Consider the following 17,532-nt stretch of genomic DNA (forward strand, 5'->3'; position numbering starts at 1 on the left):
TGTTCTGGTTTTTCAAACAGTAATGAATGCACACTCTGTTGGACGTAAAAGCAAAGAGATTTATTGAAGGTTCGGAAGCAGCCTGGACTAGGGAAACGTCTCGCCTCACAGAGTGAAACCAGATGGTCTCTGAAGTGGGGGGAAAGGCTGTATTTATATGATAGAGTTAGGAGCTAACAGTGCACAATCTGTGATTGGGGCTTTGTGAGATGAGGTAGTCAGAGGTGGGATATCTCTAGGCAGGGAACTAAAGGAGATTGGTCGGGAGTACATACGCTGGTCATCAGGTTGGTTATATAGAATAACTGCAGAAGTATGTGGCTGTAGGGGTGTACAGGGTGGTTACAAGATAACTATAAAGCATTCTTCCCCAAAGACTCAAAAACACCAAACCAAACTTACTGCCATCAAGCCGGATCCAACTCATAGCGACCCCTCCTTGGGTTTCTGAGGCGGTATCACTACAGAAGTAGATTGCCTAACCTTCCTTCCGAGGAGTGGCTGGTGGGTTTGAACCGCCAGCCTTCTGGTTAGCAGTCAAATGCCTTAGGCACTTCACCACCAGAGCCCCAAGGACAGTTGGCAAAAGAAAAAAAAAACCTCACTGCTGGTAAGTTGGTTCCAAGCTATAGCGACCCCTCCTTGGGTTTCTGAGGCAGTATCACAATTGAAGTAGATTGCCCCATATTCCTTCCAAGGAGTAGCTGGTAGGTTTGAACTGCCAGCCTTCTGATTAGCAGTCAAGTGCCTTATATATTTCCTGAGAACAGCAGATTCTGGGTCTGATAAGCTTAATGGCATCAGGACCCTTATCCTTGGCTTAATGACAGAGAGAAACTATTTCTTAGTTACAGGCTTTTTAGTGTCTGGACTCAGATCCAGGCCAGCCATTTTACTAAGGTCCAGCACCTCCATTTTGGGGGTTCACACAGGTTCAACCAGTTTAACAAGCTGAAGGATGACACAGCAAGTTAATTAAACACACAATTGGTGAGGAAAATATAACCTCCTGTGGTAAACATGGCTTAAAACATGAAAGGAGCAGTCCAAATTCTGCACAAGACACATTCTGACAAATACCATTTCCTGTTACAAACATGCACACTCTCACGCTGTGGCTGTAACCCTTAGCAGGTGGTTAGAAAACCGCACGGTACCCAGAAGCTCACCTTCGTGACAAGAATCAGACTTCCACAGACTCGCCCCGACTTGGCTCATGCTCTTTAAAGTAACTGATTTACAGTTACTTTATCTCTAGTCTTCACCCGTTTCTACTAAAAAATGGCTAAAGCAGGATCCATTGCTTTGCAGCCTCAGAAGCTCTTGTGTCCGCAACCAGTTTTTCTTTTAAGGTTTATTAAATATCTTTGTGCCTGTGAATAGAGTTGGGTTTTTTGTTTGTTTGTTTGGTTGTTTGTTTTTTTTGCCTTTTAATTAAGGTGGAATCAGTCTTTGGAGTATATGATGATTGGATTTCCTGGGGTCTGCAAGTTTCTGCAAGTGTTCAGACAGCTGCCTGCCTGAACCACTGCTCCATCAGAGCTCTGTATTTGGGTATACTGCCCAATTTAAATCAACAGAAATTAAGAGCAGAAAACTGGCTTGGTGGGAAAGCCTGGACATTTGCATATAAAACCTTGAGCAACTGCTGATCCTATGTATCTTCCCCTGTGATGTGAACCAGGCAGTGGAGGCAATCGGGTGAGTCAGCCTGATACTACAATTGTGAAGTGGCTATAGGGAAGTCGATGGGAAGGGAAACTCTGGGAAAAAACAAAAACCGACCAAAAAGCCCTTTCAAAAACAAAACAAACAAACAAAAACTCACTGCTATCAAGTAGTTTCAGTCTCATAGCGGCCCCCATAGGGTTTCTAAGGCTGCAAATGTTTACAGAAGCAGACTGCCTCATCTTTCTCCGGCAGAGCAGCTGGTGGGTTTGAACCACCAACCTTTTGGTTAGCAGCACAGTGCCTTAAGCACATCGTCACCAGAGTTCCTATTAATAACAATTGACTCATAGCGACCTTTAGGACAGGGTAAAACTGCCCCGGAGGGTTTCTGAAGCTGTAAAGTTTTCTTTTTTCCAATTCAACTTTCTATAAGTGAACAACTTATTGACAGCAACTAATTACATTAACGGGCTGTGCAACACTGTCTCTAGTCAGTGATTTTTCTATTGCTGTGCACCAAGACTCAGTACTCCATGCGCAGTCACCTCCCTCTATCCCTCCCTCCCACCCTTAGGGACTCCTAGGTAACTTTGGTCTCTATACATTTGGCTGTTCTTGTCTTTTTATATAAGTGAGATCTGAGGCTGTAAATTGTTATGGCAGCAGACTGCCTTGTCTTTCTCCGAGGGAGCAGTCGGTGGGTTCAGAACCATCGACCTTCTGGCTAGCAGCTAGATGCTTTAACCACTATGCCACTGTAAAGATTCAAAAACCCCTTCAGGGCTGATAAGGCTATCCTGGGCAGCACGATATTGCTATAAATGCTAGAAGGACTTAAGTGGATTTCTGATTTCGAAGTTCTGGGGTGGAGCCCAGTAATTTGCACTTCTAACAAGTTTCCGGGAAATGCAGATGCTGCTGCTCTGGGGACCCCACTTTGAGAACCACTGCTCCAACTATAGCTTTATAGGGAAACCTCTAATGCTTATTGAGCACTTCTGTACCAGGTGCTGTCCTGAAGTGTTTACACATCCTAAAGCTTTAAATCCTCCCAACAGCTCCATGAGGCAGGGTCTACCGTGATCCTTGTGTGTCATAGGGGAAACCGAGGCACGGTCTGTGCCCCACACCAAACCCACTGCCATTGAGTTGGATCCGACTCATAACGACCCCTCCTTGGGTTGCCGAGGCGGTATCACTATGGAAATAGATTGCCCAACTTTCCTTCCAAGGAGTGCCGCCAGCCTTCTGGTTAGCAGTCAAGTGCCTTAGGCACTACCAGAGCTCCTGTGCCCCACACAGAGAGGTTCAATTACTTGCCTGAGATCACACAAGTTGGGAAATGGTGCAACCAACTCCTAGTCAGCTCTCAGCTCCGAGGTCCCCTCCTCCAGAGAGCCTTCTCTGACTACCCAGGCAGGGGCAGGCATCTTCTTTGGAGTACCCTCATCACAACCCTGATCATTCTGTCCAGTATAGCCTACCACCCCCCCACCCCACCCCCCGCTACCCATGAACAGCATTTATCTTTTTTGATTAGTATTCTGGAATTTCTCAACCATAAATGAAAGTAGAAGGAATGGCCCAGTAAACCCCAAAGTTCCCAACAATCAGCTTCAGCAGTTACTGGCTTTGTGCCATAAACCAAACCAAACTCACTGCCATCGAGTCAGATCCAACTCATAGAGACCCCTCCTTGGATTTCTGAGGCACTATCTCTATGGAAGTAGATCACCCAACCTTCCTTCCGAGGAATGGCTGGTGGGTTTGAACCACCAGCCTTCTGGTTAGCAGTCACATGCCTTAGGCACTACGTCATCAGAGCTCCCCTTTGTGCCATAGAAGAGTGTTTTTCAAAAGAGGATCACGAAATTAGTTTACCTTAGTGGTTCTCATCCTAACTGCACATTGGCTCCCCTAGCTTTAAAAGACTTTGAAAGCCCAGATGTCATCCCCGCCAAAGATTTTAATTGATTTGGTCTGAAGTGGGATTGGGATTTTTAAAAGCCCCCAGATGATTACAACATGCAGGCAAGGTTGAAAAGTTGAGAATCACTAATTTTGGGGTTTGTGATCAAAATACCTTTGGAAGGAACTGGACTGTACATCACAGAAAGTACCAGAATGCATATTGTGTAAAAAGGGTCCATGAAGCTTTTGTTTTAGGCATAAGTAGATATATTTCAGGTTAAATATGTGTGCTGAGTTTCAATGTAGCATTAGAAATTATCGCACCAGAACATAAGCTTCATGAGGGCAGGAACTTAGCTTTCTTTTACTGCTAACCCCCAGGGCCTAGAAGAGTGCCTGTCACATATTAACAAACAAACAAAACCTGCTGCCATCGAGTTGATTCCAACTCATTGTGACCCCCATTGGGTTTCCAATGCTATAAATCTTTACGAAGGTAGGCTGCCTCATCGTCCTTCCTCGGAGCAGCTGGTGGATTTGAACTACTGACCTTCTGGTTAGCAGCCCAATGCCTTATCCACTGCACCACCAGATCTGGCACATTTTAAGTGTTCCATATATTTGTTTGATCAAAGAATAAGTGAGCAATATCCAACTCCTGCTGGCATGTAGTTCGTACTCAGTAAATATTGTCAGATAAATGAACGAATAATTGTCTGGTCTTTATCTCCCCCTTGTTCTAATAGTTGCTCAATAAATATCTGTTGGAGGGGAAGAAATGAATAAATGTCTAGCTCTCCGCCACATCTGGCACTTAGTAGGCCCTCAATATGTATTTATGAGATAAATGAATAAATGGCCCTCCATCTTCCTCTGACACATAGTACATAAACCAAAAAAAACTGAACTCATTGCCATCGAGTTGATTCTGACCCATAGTGACCCCTCCTTGGGTTTCCAAGGCAGTATGTCTATGGAAATAGATTGCCTAGTCTTCCAAGAAGTGGCTGATGGGTTTGAACTGCCAGCCTTCTGGTTAACAGTCAAATGCCTTAGGCACTATGCCACCAGAGCTGCCACATAGTACATATATGATGGTTATTAAGTACATGGATGTTTATATGCCTTTTGGCATACAGTAGGCATGCAGTAAATACTGTATACAATGAATAGCCCTCTGCCCTTTTCCCTTAGCTCACGGGAGATCCTCAGTGAATGAATGACTTTCCATTTCCCTAGATTTCCAAAACTACCTGCGGACACAGACCGGGAACACGACCACTATTAACATCATCATCTGCACAGTGGACTATCTCTTGCGGCTGCAGGTGTGGATGTGGGGCCGTCCAGGTGTGAATGTGCCCGAGTGGGGGAGTTGTGAATGCACGTGAGTGGGGGCTTTACGGCCATGGCTGGCCCCAGCATCCCTTCACATCCTGCACGCCCTCCAGGAGTCCATCAGCGACTTCTACTGGTACTACTCAGGCAAAGATGTCATTGAGGAGCAAGGCAAGAGGAACTTTTCCAAGGCCATGTCAGTGGCTAAACAGGTGTTCAACAGCCTCACCGAGTACATCCAGGTAGGCACGTCTCGCTGGGGCGAGGTGGGGCAGTCCCAAGTCCTGTGCCCTGCCTGGCTCCAACAGCCTTCTGTTCCCCCTAGGGTCCCTGCACAGGGAACCAGCAAAGCCTGGCGCACAGCCGCCTCTGGGACGCCGTGGTGGGATTCCTGCACGTATTTGCCCACATGATGATGAAGCTCGCTCAGGTTCGGGGCCCTATGTCACCGGCTTCTGGGCGTCCCCTAATTGGGCCGATTAAAAGTCTTGCCCGATTGGTCAGTTTCTCACCCAAGTGCTCCTGGCACGTTCCAGATAGGTTTCATCCCGTGGCCAAATACATGTTCCCTCTGGATTGGCTCTCTGGCATGAGCCCCACCCCCTTCCTCTGCCACCACCAATCCCCTTGTTTCCCGTCCACACTTCCATTGGTCTAACAGGTGGGCCCCGCCCCATCTATTCCTGATCTCCTCTATGATTGGCTAGTGTGCCTTTCTGGTGGCGTCCTTTTATATTCAGACAGTCCCGGGGAATGGCATGGTTCATAGATGAGGTCTTAGGGCTAAAGGAGTGTTTTACTTCTTTGTCCTGCCTGCGGCAGATGACACCTATCCCAGGCATCCATGATGTAAGGTCCCTGTCGAGCACCATCCCCTATCTTTAGAATCTTTGTGCTCCCCTCCACTCTACGCCCACCCCACTTGTCCGTGTGTCACACACACCTCATCCGTTCGCTCTACGTCTGTCTACTCAAATTGGTAAATGTATTCAAAGCCACCATATGCAGTTGGACAGGCTGTACACTGTACAAGGGCACCACATCAGAGGGGACACCGTCCACTTCCTTTCTTGCTGTTAAATTCCGTGAAGTTGATTTTCGACTCATAGCGACCCGATGTGACGGAATAGAGCTGCCCCATAGGGTTTTGCCGGTCTTTCTCGACAGAGCCGCTGAGTGGGTCCCTACCGCTAACCTTAACCTTTGTGCTACTAGGGCTTCTCATCCACGTCATAAATACGCAGTTTCCAGCAGATGGCAGTAAAGTATTCTGTATCTTAAAATTTCATAGCGAAGTTATTTTAACGAAAAGTAATCTTTTTCTAATTTGCCCAAAAGTATCACAGGGTCTGGCAGAAACCCTGTCTAGTGTCATCTAATTTTATGAAAGAGGTAGAACTTAGAATGCAGTTCCTCTCTTAAAATTCTAGAAAAGGTTGGTATTGGGTCGACTTCCAAATGCCGTGGTAGTAATCAATCAACCATGGTCTAAATCTAGGTTGCAAAGACCAGAAGCTCAGTGCAGAGTGGTGGCTTGAAGTGGAAATGAGGGATTTTTCAACTCACATCAGACACGTGACCCACTACCCACTACCACTGAATCGGTTCTGAATCATAGCGACTCCCCTAGGATTTTCAAGGCTGTAAATCCTCATCTTTCTCCCGCTGAGTGGCTGGTGGGTTTGAACCTCCAACCTTTTGGTTAGCAGCCCAGTGCCTTAACCACAGCTACCAGAACTGCTTTCACAGATGTGAAGTTTGCAGAAATATCTCTCTCCATCTCTGGCCTGTGTGTGCATTGGCTTCTTCTCATACAGGCACTCACTGGTGCTGGGAAAATGGTTTTCCCCACATCATGCACCCCCTAGACTTTGACCCGCCACCTTAGCACCAGAGGGATGAAGAGCTGTCTCTCCTGCGAGCGGGAGCACAGGGCCTGCAGTTCTCTCTCACTGGACTCAGTGGCTCACACTGAACACTGGCCAGGGAGAGGAGAACTCTGATTGTCCAGACTTGGTCATACCCATCGCTAGAGCCAGGAAGCTGGGGTGAGCCTTATTTCTCTAAGAGTGGCATTGGGGTGCCCCATTTGAAAATTGAGGGATTGCTCAGAGAATAAGGGAACTGGATCATGGGCAGGGACAAACCACAGGCACCCACCATCTGAGGACCTTGAGATGTTGGAATGTTGGAGTCTTAGAGTGCAGAGCTTTGGAACTTAAGTGTGTTAGGATTAGAACCAGGAACTTGTAGAACCAGCACTGGGGTGAAAAGGAACCTTATCCCCCTTTACCTGGTATTGCCCCACCCCCATCTTATTAGGTGAAACCATATGACATTACCATGTTGTCAGTCAAAAATGGCTGAATATTGGCATTTTTAAGTGGCTCAATCTAATACAATAAGTAGCAGACCATGGGGAAGAACTTTGCTTGTGTTGAAGGCTTCTGAGGATCCTACATGGGACACTGTGGCAGGAGAGGCAATGGGCCCCCACATCACCCGCAACTGCCTTACCAGAAAGCGCATGACTTGTCCAGCCTTCCTTCTGAACCCAGAGTCCTACTTTTTCCACCACACATTCATTGAACAAACATACATCAAACCTGGGCTGAAGGTGGTAAAATGTGATACATATTGTCTCCATTCCCAAGGTTTGTCTCTCCCTGTCTCTGTTTCTGTCTGCCTCAAGTGTCTGCTCCACAAGCCCCATACCCTTCCCAGTCCTCCTTGTCTGCCCACCCTTTGCCACCACACATCACCATTAGGCCTGCTTCCCCTGAAGTGGCAACCCAGCCCCCAATCTTGTCTCTTTACCCCCTCCTCTGCTTCCGAGGAACATGTCTGGACTCGGGTCCCCTCGGAGGTAAGAGGGGGGAAAGAGGGGTTCTCAGGCCCTGCTGGGTGGGTGAAGAGGGGCAGGAGCAGCTGGGGTTGGGGAGGCCTCTCTGCAGAGACCAACCCTTACAAATAAGTCGGGTGTGGGGTCTCTAGGACTCAAGCCAAATTGAACTGTTGAAGGAGCTACTGGATCTACAGAAGGACATGGTGGTGATGCTGCTGTCACTACTGGAAGGTAAACACCCAGAGGTGGGGACAAGGGAGGGTCCCAAGGTGCAGGCAAACCCAAGGAGAAACTCCCTAAGACCCAGGAGACCCTACCCTTCAACCACCAGCATCATTCAGGTCAATTGATGAAGAAGTCATCATAACCTCAGCAAACACTTACTGAGCACTTACTATGTGTCAGGCCCTGGCTGTATGATATTAACTTACTGAATCCACAGAGAAATATAATAAGGTAGTGGCCTGGATACTCTTATTTATTTGCTAAATGTATTACACTCACTCTTCATTTAGTGACATGGTTAGGTTACAAAGACCAGGTCATTATGCAAAAGTCAGTGTTATGGGAAAATGGAGGATAACCACATCAGGTCACAAAATGAAAATGATGATGTCATTCTATAACTGCCAAACCACTGAGCATCATGGTCTAGACAACTTGACACATGGCCTTAACCATCACAGCCAGCATTACTCTTACCTTGTACCTCCACATTTGTTACTGCCAATGTACATCGTTAATGAGCAAAATAGTCAGATAGTAGATTCTTCTCCTTTTTATTTAATTGTGATTTGGGTGAAAGTTTACAGAACAAATTAACTTTCCATACAGCAGCTCTCATACACTTTGTCTCATGACATTAACTGCAGTTTCCCACAATGCAACAGCTCCCCTCCCACTTCCCACTTCCTCCCCATAGTTACCTCTTCCCTATGTCCATCCCTCCCATGCACTCCTGCTCCCTGAGCTGTCTCCCTGTGCATACACAGCCCTTCTATTCTCCCATGATTGTTCTCTCCACGGAGTGTATCTAGATAGTAGGTTCTTCACTATTGCTGTAAATGTGAAATGTCGAATAACAAGATAGGTAGTAAGTGAGGAGGAGGTGTAGTTTACTTTTGCTGCATAACAAACCTCCCCAAAACTTAGGGACTTAAACAACCATGGTTTATGATTTCTCCTGATGCTCTGGGTCCTCTGGAGAATTCTACTGGTCCTGTGGCAGCGTTCATCTGGGCTTAGCTGGGCTGGAAGGTCTAGGAAGGACTCACGTGTATGAGGCGATGGTGCTGGCTGTTGGTTGGAGTGTCTCAGTTCTCCTCATGATCTCTCCAGCAGGATAGCCTGGACTTCCTTACATGGAGACTCTGGACTCCAAAAGAGCAGATGCAAAAGCCACCAGGCCTCTCAAGGGCTTGTGCTAGGGCTGGTACATTGTTGTTTCCACCACATTCTATTGGCCAAAGGAAGTCACAAGGCCAAGTCAGTTTCAAGAGAAGGGGAAATAAATTCTCCCTCTTGATGGGAGAGCTGGCATGTATGTACAGAAAGGGGATGAATGGCTAGCCATCATCTTTGGATACAAGTCATCACCCTAAACTTGTTTTAAATTAGATTGTCTTTATTTTGAATAGGTAAGATTTTAGTATGGTTTAAAAATTAAAAAAAAGAACTTCCCTCTCCGCATCCTCTTCCTTGAAGAAACTAGTGCTTACTAGTTCCTCATGTGTCCTTCCAGAGAGTCTATGTATATGCAAGAAAACATATACATATTTATTTTTAGTAAATTTTCCACTGAAGAAAGGTAAAATGTAATACATATTTTTCTATGCTCTGATTTTTGTTGTAATTGTTTTTACCAATAAAACAAAGACTTTTTTTTACTACAGAGGTTCTCTATAGAAGTTCATGACCAAACCCATGACATCAAGTTGATTCCAACTCATAGCAGCCCTATAAGACAGAGTAGAACTGCCCCATAGGGTTTCCAAGGCTATAAATCTTTATGGAAATGGGCTGCCTCATCTTTCTCCTGCAGAACAGCTAGTAGGTTCAAACCACTGACCTTTTGGTTAGCAACCAAATGCCTTAAAAATTGCACCACCAGAGCTCCTCGTAGAGGTTCATGAAGAATGTCCTTATTCTTTTACTTGGCTGCATAGTACTCCATTGTATAAGTGTACAGTAATTCATTTAACCAATCTCCTATTGATGAACATTACTTTTTAAAAACATCTTTTGCTATTATAACATTGAAACAAATTATCTTCATATGATATTTTAATTTAAAAAAACCTAGTCATTAGCTTTTAAAAATTAGAAAGTTCCCTTTAAATATCCAGATTTCCGGCTTTTCTTGAAAATTTGGAAGATTTGGTGACGCTGGGCCCACATCTCCACCTGGCAAAAATCAATTGGACTAGATTAGATTACTGTACTATATCCATGCAAAATCTCCTGAGTTTAATAACTGTACTGTGGTCACACAAGAGAATGTCCATGCCTTTTAGGAAATAAAGGGACTTATGTCTGCAACTAAATTTTAAATGGTTGAGGGGGAAAAAAGACATGTGTGTGTGTGTGTGTGTGTGTGTGTGTTTATATATAAAGTCAAAACTGCCAACAAGTCTATTCTGATTCATAGAGACCCCATGGGATATGGAAATAGATTTCTTCATGTTGCTCCCGCAGAGCAGCTAGTGGGTTTGAACCTCCAACCTTCTGGTTAGCAGCCAAATGCCTTACCCATTCCACCACCTGGTATAGATATACCTATAGATATATAAGCACACATTCACACACATACAGAAATAGGTTGCCCAACCTTCCTTCCGAGGAGTGGCTGGTGGGTTTGAACCACCAGTCTTCTGGTTAGCCGTCAAATGCCTTAGGCATTACTCCACCAGAGCTCCCAAACATAAAGAGAGAGAGAGAATTCTAAAGCGAAAGGGGTAAAATGTAAACAATAGGTGAATCTAGAATAGATGATGCTTCCTTGCTCTATTCCTGCAACTTTTATATAAATATGAAATTTTATTAAAATGAAGAGGTATAAATATAGGTGGAGCCCAGCTTCAGCCATCCCTTTTACAGGGGATGTGTTATCCCAGTTTACCAGAGTCTCTACCCTCCCCCACTGTCTAACCTTTGACTTACCTTGCTCTTCCATGTACCTGCCTGGCCTTGGTGGATTAGTGAAGGGCTTAGGCTACCATCATGTGGCCCTGGACTCAGACCTTCCACACCATTACTGGCTATGTCACCTTGACTGTGTAACTTCCTCTGAGCCTGTTTCCTCACCTATAAAAGGGGATAGTTACACGTGTCCCTCATGAGGTTGTCGTGAGATTGTGGCAGGGCAGCACTTGTCGTGGCACCTGACACCCCCCTGAGCTTAGTCACTGTTATTCTCACTGATGATTTTCCCCCAACTGGAGGCGAGGTGGGCAGAGGCAGGCTCAGCCTGGTCCACACGTGATGCTGGAGTAAAGCAGAAAATGACGCTGGCCTTTTGAGGGGAGGTTTGGGAGCTGGTCAGGAGCTTCCACCAGCATGGTGGATCCTGGGGAGCCACGGATGGCTTCTGAGGTGGGGAGGGAGGCAAGCCTGGTGGGCTCCAGAAAGGAGGCACTTGGGCACTACACTGATGAAGGGCTACCCACAGGGAACGTGGTGAACGGCACAATTGCCCGGCAGATGGTGGACATGCTCGTAGAATCCTCGTCCAATGTGGAAATGATACTCAAGTTCTTTGACATGTTCCTGAAACTCAAGGACATCATGGGCTCTGAGGCCTTCCGGGATTATGTCACCGATCCCCGTGGTCTCATCTCCAAAAAAGACTTCCAGAAGGTGAGCTCTGAGTGGGCCTGGGACCCAGGTATGATGTTGAATGCCAGCCGTGCTCTTCCTGGCTGTCTGCCTTGGCAGGTGACATCTCTCTGAGCCTGTTTCCCTGTTTGTAAGATAGGGATGAAACAGCGCTTTGAGGATTGAGGACCAATGAGAACTGTTGTTACTGTGACCATTATTAAGAGCTGTAATGTATCATGAATAAGAACCAGTTATTCAATCATTAAATACTCATTGGGTTTCTTCTCTCACCATGGACACAGCAGTGACAGAGATAACCCTCCTCTTCGTGGGGATTATAGTCTGAAGGAGGCAGTCATTAGCCAGGCCACTGCAGGTCTAAATAACGACGCTATTGGGAGAGATGTGCAAGAACCAGGTTTATCCAGGAACACGTTCATCTCCTGTGTCAACTCCTCCATCTCAGCCCTGCCGTCTCTCCCTACACGACTCTGGGCAAGTCTCTCATCTTCTCTGATCCTCAAGTTCCTCCTCTGTGAAACGGAGGCAGGATAATAACATCAGCTACTTCACAGAGCTGTTGTGCGGATGGACAGTGTGTGGACACTGCCTGGAAGATAGCTCATGCTCAAGAGATGTTAGCTACTATGATTATTGCCAAGGAGCTCTAGTGGCATAGTGGATAAGGCATTTGACTGCTAACCAGAAGGTTGGTGGTTCAAACCCACCAACTGTTCCACAGAAGGAATATGAAGCAATCTACTTCCATAAAGATTTACAGCCTTGGAAACCCAATGGGGGTTGCTATGAGTCAGAATCAACTCGATGGCAGTGGTTTTGTTGTTGTTGTTGTTGTTGTTTTCCCCATTATTACTGCTGGAACTTTTCCATCAGCATTTAGTTCATTTTTTATTTTGAAATAATTTCAGGTTTATAGAGAAGTTGCAAGAGTAGTGCATAGAATCCTCCACCCAGATTGCCTGAATATTAACTTTTTACCACATTTGCTTCATCATGATTCCACTTAACCTCTAAATAACTCCCTACATAGCACCTGAGACCAAGTTCATTCTCTTACACAACCACAGAGCAATTATGCAAATAAGGAGATCACTGTTGATACAATGCTGCTATCTCATCAATTTTTACTTATTGAAGAAATTGTGTTTCCTGCCAAGTATCCAACTCAGCATCAGAGATTACATATAGATATGCTTTTTATTTGTTTGTTTGTTTGTTTGTTTATATTGTGATTTGGGTGAAACTTTACAGAGCAAATTCATTTTCTATGCAGCAGTTCATACACATCTCATGGCATTGACTGCAATTCCTCACAATGTAACAACTCTCTTCCCACTTCCTCCCTGTAGTCACCTCTTCCCAGTGTCCTTCTTTCCTATCCATTCCTGCCCCCTGAACTATCTCCCTGTGCAAATACTGCCCTTCTGATCACCCATGATTGATCGTGCTAAGGAGCGTATCTACCTAATGTAAATATTCACCCTATATTTCTGTCTGTTGTTTGGCTGGAAGCCATGGGAGTGAGTTCAGTTCCAGACCTGAAGGGTCACTAGGGGCCATAGTCTTGGGGGTCTCACCAGACTCTATCAGACAAGTAAACCTCATCCTTTTTATGACTCTGAGTTTTGTTCCACATTGTTTTCTCACTCTATCCAGGATCTCCTGCACTGATCCAGTGGTTGTCGGTAGTAGCAAGGCACCACCTAGTTCTTCTGGTCTCGTGGTCATATCATATAGGCTGAAGTTGGCACAGTCCACTAATCCCTTGAACTAATTGTTTCCATGTGTCTTTGGTTTTCTTCATTCTTCTTTGCTCTGGATGAGGAGAGACCCATTGTTGCATCTAGATGGCTGCTTGCAAGCTTTTAAGACCCCAGTAACTACTCACCAAGAAGCTCTGGTGGTGTAGTGCCTAAGGCATTTGACTGGTAACCAGAAGGCGGATGGTGCAAACCCACCAGCCACTTCTTGGAAGGAAGGTTGGACAATCTACTTCCGTAGAGATACTTCCTCGGAAACCCAAGGAAGGGTCGCTATGAGTCAGTTCCAACTCAGCGGCATTAAGTAACTACTCACCAAAGTAGAATGTAGAACAACGTTTTTGTGTAGTGTGTTATGCCAGTTGAGCTTGATGTCCCCTGAGACCATGGTCCTGAGCCCACAGGGCCAACAACGTCCTCCATCAGGTGGTTGAATGTCCCTAAGAAGTTATAATTTTTCCCCGTTAGTTCTAGTTATGTGGACATTCTTACAGCACGTACAAATACGTGTGTAGAAATATCATCTGCCAATGTTACATATGGTCATGGGTATATTTCCCTTTTGCCTAGATGTACCTGTTCATTCAGCCTGTCTACCCATCTGTTTACCCGTAGGTTAATGTTTGTTATCACTGATAACACAGTATTGTATATGTGAAAGCGTTTATCTTTGTCTGTACCTTTTGTGCACCTCTCTGTGTCTTCCTTTTCCTCAGTGTTATTGTGTTGGTCACTCACTTTTGGTACACTGCCTTTCTCTTCACCCAAATCAATACTTGTCTCTACCTATCTAGCAGTGGTCCCTCCCCTCCCCTCCACCCCTGGCAACCAACAAAGGAAGTTTCTTTCCATATATAAACGTTTCCTTGACTTTGCACAAAGTGAACTAATACAATATTTGTCCTTCTGTGATTAACTGTTTCACTCAGCATAATGTCCTCCAAGTTCATCCACGTTATGTGGTGTTTCATAGATTCTACGTTTTTCTTTACTGTTGCATATAGTATTCCGTTGTGTGTATGTACTATGTTGTTGTTGTTGTTACGTGCCGTTGAGTCGGACCCGACTCATAGCAACCCTTCTTTGGGTTTCCGAGGCAGTATCACTATGGAAGTAGATTCTCTGACCATCCTTCCGAGGAGTGGCTGGTGGGTTTGAACCACCAGCCTTCTGGTTAGCAGTCAAGTGCCTTGGGCACTATGCTACCAGAGCTCCCTATATGTACCATAAAGGCTGTAAATCTTTATAGAAGCAGACTGCCACATCTTTCTCCCACCAAGTGGCTGGTGGGTTCCAACTGTGAACCTCTTGGTCAGCAATTGAGTGCTTTAACCACTGTGCCACCAGAGCTCCTTCTGTCTCTTTAACTCACTGCCATCAAGTCATTTCCAACTCATAGCGACCCCCATTGGGTTTCCAAGGCTGTAAATCTTTATGCAAGTAGATCACCCCATCTTCCTTGCATGGAGCGGCTGGTGGGTTTGAACCACCGCCCTTCTGGTTAGCAGCCAGGTGCCTGATCCACTACGCCACCAGACTCCTTTCTGTTTCTTTAGTCCACTTCAATTTGGAATAGCTCCTTGGTCTTTCTTGGTCTTTCCTTACCTTGACCTCTTTTTAAGAATACAAGCCAACTGTTCTGAAGAATGTCCTTCACTGTGGGTTTGTCTGAGTTTTCCCCGTGGTTCGATTTGGGTTACGTGTCCTTGGCAAGAACATCTTAGAAGTGATGTAGCATCCTTCTCAGTGCATCCTATCAGGAGGCACATGATGTCGGTTCTTCCTCACTGGTGATATAACTTTGATCACTTGGTTCAGGTGGTGTCTGCCAGAGTCGCCAAGGTCCCTGGGCAGTGCAGGCTCCCAGCTCCTAAGCAGACCTTTGGCAGATCACAGCGCCGAGCAGTGCTGTGGAAGGAAGGCTTGGCAATCTGCTTTTGTAAAGATGAAAGCCAACAAAAGTGTATGGAGCACTTCTCCTCTGTAACACATGGCGTTGCCGCGACTCTGAGTCGACCTGATGGGAATGAGTCTGTTTTTTTGTGACCAGGGTCTCCACTGTTAGTTACTATTATTCTCTTTCTAATCAATAAGGAGCTCTGGTGGTGCAGTGCTTAAGGTATTTGACCCCTAACCAGAACGTTGGTGGTTCAAACCCACCAGCTGCTTCACGGAAGGAAGATGAGGCAATCTACTTCCTTAAAGATTTACAGTCTTGGAAACCCAGTGGGGGTCAATATGAGTCAGAATCGACTCAGTGGCAGTGGGTTTGGCTGTTTTCGTTAGTTTGTTTGATCAGTGTCTGTGAGAACATATTTCTGAGACTAGATAAATACTCTGCTAACCCTCTAGGTTTAGCATCTGCTGGTTTCTCGCCTGGAATGATGGGTAGGATGGTGGTTGCCAAATGGTGACTGTAAAAATGGTAGGATGGGGGCGTCATCAGACCTCCTCATCTGTCCTCACAAGGAGCAGGAGAGAGAATCAAGATCATGTTTTCTCTGAGGTGGAGCTCAAACCTCTCTCCACCCTCCAGTCTTTTTACCGATCCTCACACCAGCCGCCCTCCCATGGCACTCTCTACTTCTCTGCTGGCTTTGATCAGTCATTGTAATGGCCACACAGAACTCGCAGACAGGATTCACATTATGGAATTTTTTAGGGAAAAAAAGATTCCAACTCAGGATCGGGAGTGCTCAGGATACAGTTCTTTGATCAAGACAGCTTCTTCTCAGCCATACTGGCAGGCAGGCCTCTCTCTGGCCCTCAGCCCCTTAGCCCAGCCTTTGCCTTGTGCCTTCAAGTGTTACAAAACTCACTGGCTCCACCAACAAGTGCCCACAGGCACCCTACTCTGCCAGTAAGCCCCTGCCCAAAGGCACTCAGCTCTCTCTCGCTCACGGGCCAGAGAATCTAGCTCCGCTGAATGCTATAAATAATGGAATATAAATCAGATACTAAAATATGTGTTCTTAAAGGCTTTCCTTTTATCTAACAAAACACAATATTATCACATGTAGTGACAAACAAAACGCAATCCACAATTCTTCAACACCATCAAAATCCAGTCAGTGTTCAAATATCTTATAAATGCTGAGTGTAATTATTTGCAGTTGCTTTAAATCAGGATCCAAATAAGGTCTGCCCATTGCAACTGTTTGCTGTTTCTTTAAGTCTCCTTTGATCTGTTGTTCTCCCTCCATTGTTTTCTCTTTGCTTTGCAATTTACCTGCTGAAAACCCAGGTGGTTGGCCCTGTAGACCAGGGTTGTGCGATAGAAGTATGATGTGTATAATTTTAAAATCTCTAGTAGCCACATTTAAAAGTGAAAATAATGTTAATAATATATTTTATTTAATCTGGTATATCCAAGGCATCCCTTGGTGGTACACATGGTTAACCCGCTCACCTGCTCACCAAAAGGTTGAAGGTTTGAGTCTACCCAGAGTGCTCAGTTCCCCTGCGTGGCTCATGGCTAGCATCCTGGGTAAAACAAAACAAAACAAAAAAACTCACTGCCATCAAGTCAATTCTGACTCATGGCGACCCCCTTTGGGTTTCCGAGGTGGTAAATCTTTACAGAAGTAGATTGCCCAGTCTTCCTTCCGCAGAGTGGCTGGTGGGTTTGAACCGCCAACCTTCTGGTTAGCAGTCAAATGCTTTAGTGCTGTCCAAGTGACAGAGTTTCCCACAGTGTGGATCTGCCTGATGCATCCTTGTGGTATATTTAATGTGTTTCTCTGTCCCTCGTGTTTCCTGTAAACTGACTTACCTGGGAGGCTTGATCAGATTCAGGGTTGGGGTTTATTTTCTCCAGAGTCTTCCTCTGTGGTGCTGGGTACCCCCAACAGGAGATGCATCCTGGCCTGTCATCTCTCCTTTTGTGGGACCAACAGCCTTGATGTTCAACACTCAGATGCATCAATTCAGTCAAGATTGCAAAATGGCAATATTCTCACGTCTGAATGCATTTTACACAACAGCACATGATTTGTGTATATATATATATATATATTTTTTAATTTTTACTGTGATTTGGGTAAAAATGTACAAAGCAAATTCATTTTCCAAAGTCTTTATAAATCTCTGTATTTTACAACATGGTTTTCCATTCCTTTATGGTCTAAGGGGCATGTTCAGGGTTTTGTTTAGTTTTTATTTTTTATTTAT

At 45.4% G+C, this 17,532-nt stretch overlaps 1 protein-coding gene across 1 annotated transcript in view; it reads left to right on the plus strand.

Annotated features, from left to right (window-relative positions):
• RYR1 (ryanodine receptor 1) overlaps nt 1-17,532 on the plus strand; it is a 163,748-nt gene that overhangs the window by 108,998 nt on the left and 37,218 nt on the right. The window contains exons 84-88 of the mRNA XM_007955540.1: nt 4,822-4,910; nt 5,034-5,162; nt 5,246-5,350; nt 7,915-7,996; nt 11,433-11,620. Of these exons, the coding sequence (XP_007953731.1) occupies nt 4,822-4,910; nt 5,034-5,162; nt 5,246-5,350; nt 7,915-7,996; nt 11,433-11,620 (593 nt within the window). The remainder of the gene's footprint in view (nt 1-4,821; nt 4,911-5,033; nt 5,163-5,245; nt 5,351-7,914; nt 7,997-11,432; nt 11,621-17,532) is intronic.

Source organism: Orycteropus afer, unplaced genomic scaffold (assembly GCF_000298275.1).
Source record: "Orycteropus afer afer isolate SDZICR_OR568_19922 unplaced genomic scaffold, OryAfe1.0 scaffold00507, whole genome shotgun sequence".
NCBI classification, from domain to species: Eukaryota; Metazoa; Chordata; class Mammalia; order Tubulidentata; family Orycteropodidae; genus Orycteropus; species Orycteropus afer.